Below are 10,322 nucleotides of genomic sequence, written 5' to 3'. Positions count from 1 at the left end.
TTATTGGGCGGCTTCTATGTGCCAACTCATATTGAAGACAGCTGTCCTAAGTACTTCACTGGGGATAAGATACCTCCCTTAGCACCCAGTCGCGGGATTTGGCGCAGCGGAGGAGGGAAGATGCGCGTCCCGCCAGCAGAGGGCGCGCTCCCGCCCCCTTCGCCGCCTCCCTGCCCACCGAGGCTTCCAGGCTCCCACGCTCGCTCCCGAGCGCGCCCCCGCCCTCCCGTCACGTGGTGCGGCCGAGGAACCTGAGCTGCAGGGCCTAAGCCCAGCTAAATTCGTTGCGGGTGGCCGCTGCGGGTGCGACCACAAAGGCCGATCCGAAGGCGTGGGGGAGCTCGTGGAGTCCATGCTTCCTCCTCCAGTCCAGGTCGGCTCCCGTTACCTTCTCACCACTCGCCGGAGCCGTGCCCCTGAGCGTTTGCATGAGCGCTTTCGTGTGGGGAAGCTCCGGTAACCATGTAGGGGGAAAGAGTGAGAAAGCTCCGGGCACCTGGGACGAGGTCAGCGCTCTCGGCACGCCGCGCGGCTCCCACCCCACCGCCGGTGCGGGCCGGTGGGCCCGCGGGACCCGGTGGGAACTCCGGCCTCCGGTCGGGGCCTGGTCCCGAGCTCCACGAAATCTCGCGCCGTCTCGCGAGATTTTAAGTTGAAGGAACATGGCGACGTCTAATCTGTTAAAGGTAAGACCCTCGGTCCAGCTTGGCTTTTTCCTCCGTGGCCTCTCGGTTCAGCTCTTCGGGAAAGGCTCGGTTCAGGTTCGCGGGGGGCGGGGGGGGAAGTGTGGGAAGTGTCTACCGGAAGGGGGAGCCGGGGAGGCCGCGGCCGAGGACGGGGACGCGGGGCTCCGGCCTTGGGGTCGAGAGGCTCCGGTTGTCCCTCCCCGCGCGTTGACCGGTGTGAGGAAGGCCCGGCGGCGGGCTGACGGGCGGCGACGCTTGCAAGGCCCCGGCGGTGGCCTCGGGCGGAGATGAAAGGAGGTGCATGTGCCCTGACCGATCAGGCAGTTGCTCTACCCTTAGGGTCTCAGTTTCTTCTGAAACGAGAGTCTGAGCTACATAAAAGGAAAACCCAGGGAAACGCTGCCTGACCTGCCTCCCGGCTGCCCCCGCCTCCTCGGTTCCTGGTCTCAGGCTCTGCGCGAAAGCCCGCGGCGGACGCAGAGCCGCCCACCCGCTCCCCCGTTCGCGCGCGGTGCACCCTCCCCTCCCCTCCCCCCCGTTCCTGTTCGCCCCCCACGCCGCCCCCTCCCCCCGGGCAGCTGCCCCGCGGCCCGGTCGCCGCCCGGGACCCGTCGGGCGCGGAGGCAGCGGCACGGGCGCCGTCGGGCTCCGGGAAGTGCCCTCCTCACGGAACACGGAGCAGCCGGTTCTCCGCCGCCAGCTGAACGCGGGGAGGAGAGGGAGGGAGACAGGGCGCCAGTCCGTCTGTCCCGTGCTTGTGTTTGCGGTAGGAACGCTTTGCCTTGAACGTTATGTACTAAAATGGGGGTCTGACCGGCTCGGGGGACATAGGATGAAGAGAGGACCCGTCACCCGGAGGAGCCTTCTTATGCCTGCAGACCGTGTAGATGGATAATAGGAAATAACGGAGTAGGAAGTACGTTGAAATACACAGAAGCCTGTGTCCTGTCTTCTCTAGACGCTGTATTAACCGCCCGATAGGTGGGACCGTCCTAAGCTGTAGCCCCGTGGATGCTGCACCGTGGAGGCCGCGCCCGGGGGGAGGGGCCTGCGCTGCACAGTTTTGGCCGCTTCGAAGCTGTTTGACTTTGGGCAAGTTTCTTAAGCTGTCTGCCTGGTTTTTCCTCCGTAGAATGGAATTGTCAGCAGCACCTGTTTCATCAGGGCGTCCTTTCTGAGCGTAAAGTGCTTACAACAGTGACTGGCGATTAGTGCACAACACACGTAAATTACTCGAGGTACTGCTCTTGGCTCTTTAAGAAAAACAATTCGTGGGGGTCGAGCAGCCCATCGTATTCCGCTCTTTTATAACAGTAGCGCAGAGTCCTAACAGGTTAGGGGAGCTCGGGGAGAAACCGTGCTGGCTCCCGACGCCTGCTGTTAATGCCCCCGCGAGTAGCGTAAGCACCGGCTTGTTCTTCATTGAAATGCGCTTTTAAGAAACCATTGCTTTCCTGATTCTGTGTGTAATTTTTGACTTGATTACCTGCCCATACAACAAGGTCTTTTTCCCCCAAAATAATTCCCTCTCAAAGGAGCGATTCCCTTTATTTGACCCCGGACAAGGCCCCGCGGAGGACCGACTGGGATGCGCGTGCGGCCGGAAGTGCTCACCTTGTGCCTGGGGCCGCCGCGCACCTGCGGGGGGACTGCCCGCGTGTGGACGGCGAGCACCTCGCGTTTAGGTTAACAGCGTAGCAGAGATTCAGAAGTTCTGCGACTCGGGCAACTTCTATAAGTGAAAGGAAGGAAACAGTGCTTTGAAAACCTGCTCATTCACTCGGTCACTGGTGAACATGAAAACATGCCAGAAAGTCACTGGGAAAATTTCAGTACAGTTGTTTTATGAAATGTTGCAGGGGGGGAAACCAATTTCTAAATATTATTGTATGTAGTATGTGATTTTAAATATGTTCAACGTATGTAACATAATGGACATTATAAAGAGGCATTTAATTCTTTTATCTGTATCACCAAAAGTTTACCTATTTAAATTGGCCAGAAAGCTTCCTTTTCTTTTTTTCTCTCCTTACTGGGGGAGGGAGGATTCCCTTCTATTCATATATTTAGGAGTAGCTAATTAAAGAGTGGGCAGCTTGTCTTCCTGGAGAAATGTAGTGTGATCCTGCCAGGATAGACCATAACATAATTTTTAGGATCACTTAAATTCAAGACCGGTGGTACCTTGAATAGAGACAGGCCTGGCTAGGGTGTGGGCAGATTTGCCTCATTTCCTTTTTTTTTTTTTTAACATATCTTTATTGATTTCAGAGAGAGGAAAAGAGGGGGGAGAGAGAGATAGAAACATCAATGATGAGAGAGTCACTGATCGGCTGCCTAGCCCGCAACCCGGGCATGTGCCCCGAACGGGAATCGAACCCCTGTCTCCTGGATCCTACTCGATGCTCAACTGCTGAGCCACTCCGGCCGGGCTCATTTCCTTTTTTGACTGAATTAATAACTGGCTCATTAGAAAAATGCTTTGGACATTGTACAATTAGATTTCACCAGGGCATGAATAGAGAGAGAGAGAGAGAGAGAGAGAGAAACATTGATCAGTTGCCTCCCGTACACACCCCAACCAGGGATCAAACCCACAACCTGGGTATGTGCCCTGACTGGGAATGGAACCCAGCATCGTCCAGTGTGTGTGTGGGACAAAGCCCCAGTCAGGTGAGCCACAAAGGCCAGGGCTTCTGCAGAGCACATTGGACAGAATTGTCATGTCGTCTGGTCAACATGGCGAGAGGTGAGCTACATAAGAATATAGTTAGAATTTGATTCATTATCAGTTAAGTAACTAACTGCACCTGAGGACTGGTGACTAATAAATTGTCAGCCCGGAAGGGAGGCTTCAGTGCCCTACCTCAGGAATGTCGTCCTGTTTTCCAGTAACTTGGGTTGAGTTTATTGAATCTGTGGATGACAGAGTTCAGAGGGGTAGGTAGTGTGTTATGAAAGATAACAAGATTCGAAACTTAAATATGAAACTTATAAATCAGAACTCAATGCAGTAAAAACTACCTACTTTTTTAAATATTGGAATTTGATTGTAATAATAATTGTATTCTCTATTTAAAGAACGTGGACTGTTGCCCTGGCCAGTTGTGGCTTGGTTTGTTGCGGCGTCATCCCGTACACAAAAGGTGGCAGGTTCGCTCTCCAGTTAGGGCACATACCCAGGTTGCCAGTTTGATCCCCAGTTGGGGGCACTTGCGGGAGGCAACTGATGGATGTTTCTCTCTCACATTGATGTTTCTCTCTCACATTGGTGTTTCTCTCCCTGTCTGTCTGTCTCTCTCTCTCTCTAGCGCTCGCGCCCCTCTCCCTCTCCCTTCCTCTCTTTAAAATCAATTTTTAAAAAACCTATTTGAAATAAAAGAAAGTGGACTGTTGCTGGATTTTGGAAATCTTTTAGATAGTACAAAGGTTTGTGTTGTACATTTTGACATGCAATTATCAGTTGCTTGGAGAGTTTATAACTTTTCAACATTAATTCTGCTTGTTTGTTTATCATCTAGGCCCTCAGTGCTCATTTTTTTTATTTCCTATTGAGTATCCTTTTTCAAATAGCAATTGTTTAGATCTCATTTTGCTAAGCATCACCCCATTTAATTCTTAGCACATTACTTTATCCAGTTTTTTAGAGTGCCCTTAACTTCCTTGGTCAATATCACAAAAATTTCTGGTTCCCCCTGTGTTCTCCTATTTTCCAAGGCACCTTCTTGTATTGTCTCCTTCTGCTTATTCAGCATGTCTCCTGTTATTTTGTTTCAGTCTCCTTTATTCTATGGGGATAAAAAAGTTCATGTAACTCCTCATATGAGCTTAACCTGTACTCTGCATTGGCCTCAAACTTTTGCTCTTTTCTCTCTTTTGTATTCACTATTGCAGTTCTTAGAAAAGCAGCCCCCACTTGTTACCTTTAAAATTCTTCACCTTTTCCCTTAACTTACCATGACTTGGCTCTCTCCCTACCCTCACACAGTTATACTGAAGCTGTTAGTCTTAAGAGCTCTAGCAACCTCTGCACTGCCAAATGAGATCCTTCTCAGACACTCATCCTCTCTTCTTATATTGTTGATTACTTACTACCTCTCCTTCCCTTTTGGTTTTTATGACATTCTCTCCTTGGTCTCCTATCTCTCAAATCACTTGTGTTTTTCACTGACCTCCCTGCTCTCCTTCCCTCCCCAATATAATTATTTCTCAGGATTTAATCTTTAGCCTTTTTCTGTCTTTTTTCCCCCTGGGACAGTCTTAACTCCCATGATTTCACTATTTTTATCTCTTAACTCTGATGTGAGCTCTAGACCAAAACAGTACTAACCATATCATTTTCCTGCTCAGATACCTTTGATGGTTCAAATTCTTTGAGATCCTTCCAGCTGGGTCTTCTCCCTAATAACACATTAATATTCCTATTTCCTTTCTCCTTCCCTTCCTCCTCTCCGTCTCTGCCTCTACCTCCCTACCCTTCTACCTCTTTCTGTCTACCTGGCTGGTTATTTTTTGGTACACTAGTATACTAGAGTCTTCAAGATTCTTTATGTTTACTGTTTCTTCTATCAGGAATGCCCCCTCCCCTCAGTGTTTGTCTGTTAAAATCTTATTTATTCATCAAGACTCAGCCCAAATCCTCCTTTCTTTTTAGTGCTCTCATTTGCTATTCGTTGTTGCCTACTCTGCACAACCATTGTACTACATCAGTCTCTTCTAGCATTTAGGATTACGCCTTATGTATTACAGGATCTGTTTACATATCCCCTTTTCTGGATTGTAAGCCTAATTAGTGCCGGGACTTTATTAGTGTTGAGGCCTTAACCATTTACTGCAAAGGGGTGATTCAGAATTGTGTAGAATTTACTCGTTATTAAAATAATTTTATGAGATACATGTGCGGGGCATCATGGAGGATACAAAGATGTGTAAAACAATGCCCAGCCTATTAGGGAATTTACCATAGACTAAAAGATTAAAAAGTACTGATGGTTTTGCTCTAAGTCAAGAACTTTGAGTGTTGTCATGTACTGTATGGTCCCTCACAGACTGAGATAATTTCTGGTGGGATGATCAAGGAAAGTTTTATAGAGAAAGCATTGGAGCTGGATTTTGAAGAATGGGTAGACCTTTTGTAGTTGGTGATTAGCAGAAAATTTGGCAGGAATGGAGACTATGTCAGTATGGCTACTGTGCAGCAGGACTGCATGCTATGTTGCATTCTATATGAGTGGTTCTCCTTGAAGTCTTTGCAGCACAGTAGCCCAGAATATGAGAAACAGTGGGAGACAGGAATGCAAAGGAAAGTCAGAGTTAGATTGTGAAAGGTCTTCAGTGCTGGACAAGGGATTTTGAAATAAAGTTCCATAGATAATGAGGAGTATTTGGAAAATATGTGAGTAGATACAGTGTTAGGCCCTCAATCTGTTCTTGGCTCTCACATAAATCCTATTACTCTGTTACTTCTGTTGTGTGTGTATTCAGAATCTGATTTGTGGGGTGGCACGGGGGGCATTTGTGCTAATGAAACTATTTTCATCGAAACCAAACAGGAGTCTTTAAGTCTGTGGGAAATAAATTCATTCAACAAGTATTTAGCATTTTCTAATTCCAATTGAATAATGGCGATCTAGGCAGACATCTTTGTGGGGAAGACTGGCAATAAACATATAAGGAAGTAAGTATATACTGTGAGGTCAGGTTGTGATAAATGTTATGAAGAAAAGTAATCAGGGTACAGGATGGAGAGTGATGGGTTTATTTGTGATAGGATGGTTAGGGAAGGCCTCTAAGGAGGTGACATGTGGGTGAGAAGGGTTTCGGGTAGAAGGAACACAACAGCCAGCGCAAAGGAACTGAGTCAGGAACATGCTTGGCGAGCAATATGGATATGATACCAAGATTTGAATGTTGTCAATGAATGTAGTTAATATGCACAACTCGATCATTCTTTTTAATATCTATTTAAACATACATAAGATTCTCCTTTTATTTATAACCTTACTTGTCAGGTTTCATTGGGTTGATGGAAATTGCCTTCTTGGCATCTAAGAGGGACGTGATTGTTAGGGCTGCCTCCCCTCACTCCAGTGTCTTGTCCTAGAGACATGTTTACATTTGACACTCACAGCCTAGGGAGAAAAGGAATTCAGGGGCATGTATGTTGACCATGGGTAGGGGTGGGAATGGGAATAATGGACAAAATCGCTTACTGTAAAACTGTGATAAATGTGTGAGAATTTTTCATGGCATGTGAAAATAAATGAGTGAATAATTACCATAATCTGGAAGTGATGTGTGTTAATTAAAGCTACTAACAGGAAGTCATAGTTCCAGGTAAACTTTGAGAAATCAGTCATTTATCAATGCATTTCAAGAGAATTTTAGATTCATGAGGGTATCAAGAAGATATGAGGCTTCTATCTGGTGCATAGAGGAGGAGGGTGAAGAAGAGAGGTAGACAAAGACAGGCATTTCTCATCAGGTGTTTTGCTAGGGTCCTGGTGAATCCAGCTCTGTCACAGAAAGTCATCTGCCTCTTGCCTCACTAGAGTAGGTAGAGTAAATTGGTGTCTGATAAGCTCTGTAAAGAAGTCAACAAGTTATAGCTCAGGTTAAAACATTGGTCATTATACATGGAGTATATACAGGTAACATTGAGGATATTTGATCTGTATAACTGGGGTTTGTTCATTCCACTAATATGTGAGCATCTACTCTGCTGGATACTGTGTGACAGACAAGTTAAAGAAGTAACACATTGGGTAGGTTTCATAGCAGTGAGGGCTGTGTTGAAAACAGTATAATCAAGAATGTTCAGAAGATGGGGCACTATTTTACTTATGTACAACAGAAAATAATTTTATTTGTTACCCTAAATATCACTTTTAACTATGTTCTGTTGAATTTTCCTTCCCTGCCACTAAAACATTTCAGTCAGATCCCATAGCTTTCCAATCTTAAAAAGTACTCTTTTTCAGAAGAACAAAGTTGGAGGGATCACAGTACCAGATATCAAGTTATACTACAAAGCCACTGTAATCAAAACAGCCTGGTACTGGCACAAGAACAGGCATATAGATCAGTGGAACAGAACAGAGAACCCAGAAATCTACCCAATTAATTAATCTACTCAATTAATATTTGACAATGGAGGTAAGAGCATACAATGGAGTAAAGACAGTCTCTTCAATAAATGGAGTTGAGAAAATTGGACAGGTACGTGCAAAGAAATGAAACTAGACCACCAACTTACACCATACACAAGATTAAACTCAAATGGACAAAAGACTTAAATGTAAGTTGTGAAACCATAAAAATCCTAGAAGTAACCATAGGCAGCAAAATCTCCTAGCAATATGTTTTCCGATATATCTCCTAGGTCATGGGAAACAAAGGAGAAAATAAACAAATGGGACTACATCAAAATAAAAAGCTTCTGCACAGCAAAAGAAACCAGCATCAAAATGAAAAGGAAACCCACTGTATGGGAGAACATATTTGCCAATGATACTTCTGATAAGGGGTTAATTTCCAAAATATATATAAAGTACTCATACAACTCAACGAAAGGAAGACAGACAACCCAATTGAAAAATGGGCACAGCCCAGCCTGGTGTGGCTCAGCGGTTGAGCATCTACCTAGGATCCAGGCAATCGAGGTTCGATTCCCTGTCAGGGCACATGCCTGGGTTGCAGGCTCGATCCCCAGTCGGGGGCATGCAGGAGGCTGCCAATCAGTGACTCTCTCATCATTGATGTTTCTATCTCTCTCTCCTTCTCCTTTCTCTGAAATCAATAAAGATATATTTAAAAAAAAAAAAAAGAAAGAAAGAAAAATGGGCTGAGGACTTGAATAGACATTTCTCCAAACAGGACATAGATGGCCAAGAGACATGAAAAAATGCTCAACGTCACTAATCATCAGAGAGATGCAAATTAAAACGACAATGAGGTACCACTTACACCTGCCAGAATGGCTACCATCAACAAATCAACAAACAAGCGCTGGTGAGGATGTAGAAAAAAGGGAACCCTGGTACACTGCTGGTGGGATTGCAGACTGGTACAACCACTATGGAAAAGAGTGTGGAGAGTCCTTAAAAAATTAAAAGTGGAGCCCGGCCGGGCATGGCTCAGCGGTTGAGTGTCGACCTAGGATCTGGGTGATGGAGGTTCGATTCCCTGTCAGGGCACATGCCCAGGTTGTGGGCTCGATCAATGACTCTCTCATCATTGATGTTTCTATCTCTCTCTCTCCCTCTCCCTTCCTCTCTCTGAAATCAGTAAAGATATATTTTAAAAATATATATTTAAAAAAAAAAATTAAAAGTGGAACTGCCATTTTGACCTAGTTATTCCACTTCCAGGAATATATCCTAAGAAGCCTGAAACACCAGAAAGGATATATGCACCCCTGTGTTCACAGCAGTGTTATTTACAACTGGAAACAGCCCATGTACCCATCAGTAGATAAGTGGATCAAAAAATTATGGTACATTTACACCATGGAGTACTACGCAGCTGTAAAAAAAAAAAAAAAGGGAGCTCTTACCCTTCGAGACAGCATAGAGGGACCTGGAGAGGCTTATGCTAAGTGAAAGAAGCTAGTCACAGAAAGAAAAGTATCACATGATGTTACTTATATGTGGAATCTAATAAACAGAATAAAGTAACGAACAGAATAGATCCAGAGACATTGAAGCATGCAGCAGACATATTTCAGAGGGAAAGGGGGCAGGGAGGGTTAGGAAGAGATTAACCAAAGAACTTATTTGCATATATGCATAACCCATGGACAGACAACAGTGTGGTGAAGGCCTAGGGAGGAGGTCATTGGGGGGGGGTAATACTTTCAACAATAAAGGTAAATTTTTTTTAAAAAGTACTCCCTAACCCTGGCCCTCAGACCGAAGGGTTGCAGGTTTGATCCCCTGCCCCCAGTTGGAGGGAGCGTGGGAGGTAACCAGTCTATGTGTGTCTCGCATCTCCTACACCCCCTCCACTCTCTAAAAATCAGTGGAAAAATATCCTTGGGTGAGGATTAACCCCCCCCCCCCGCAAAAAAAAGGTACTCTTTAGTCAGAATTAAAATTTTACTCTCATAGCAAATAAACACAACTCTTGTACCAGCTCTAAGACCTTGGCTCTGGATATGCAGAGAAGAAGGGGAGAAGGGCATTTTTCTTGGATTGGTTTGGGGAGTCCTCTCTGGGGTAACATTGATGCTGAGATCTGAATGATCTGCATTTTAGGCAGAGGTCTTGAGGTGCATTGGTGAGCTTTGCATATTTGAGGAACACCTTTAAAAGGGTTGTGTGGCTGGAACATAGAATTACCAGTATTCAAATTTATACTGTAGTTTGTGGTTCTTTTGGTTAATGGGGATTGCAAATGTGGTTTTAAAATCACATAGCTGGGAGCACTAGTGGCTCATAGACAATATGGGAACCCACACATTCAAATAGCTAACCTCATAATTTATATGAGAGACCTAACATATACAAATTGGATTCCTTTTGTAAGTTATTAGAATGCCGTCATTGGACATAATCCATAATCATTAGATTAGGAACTTCAAAGAGGGGACAAATATAAATCTTAAAACAACTAAACTCCTTGTGTTGTAGTCAAAAT

The 10,322-nt window shown here is 45.5% G+C and overlaps 1 protein-coding gene across 1 annotated transcript in view; it reads left to right on the top strand.

Annotated features, from left to right (window-relative positions):
- Nucleotides 1–220: 220 nt before the first annotated feature.
- Nucleotides 221–10,322, top strand: part of CUL5 (cullin 5) — a 70,687-nt gene continuing 60,585 nt past the window's right edge. The window contains exon 1 of the mRNA XM_081154567.1: nt 221–686. Within this exon, the coding sequence (XP_081010693.1) occupies nt 663–686 (24 nt within the window). The 5' untranslated portion in view covers nt 221–662. The remainder of the gene's footprint in view (nt 687–10,322) is intronic.

Source organism: Miniopterus schreibersii, assembly GCF_964146895.1.
Source record: "Miniopterus schreibersii genome assembly, chromosome: 12".
Taxonomy (NCBI): Eukaryota; Metazoa; Chordata; class Mammalia; order Chiroptera; family Miniopteridae; genus Miniopterus; species Miniopterus schreibersii.
The sequence above is the reverse complement of the archived record's forward strand: the minus strand, read 5'-3'. Positions and strand labels throughout refer to the sequence as shown.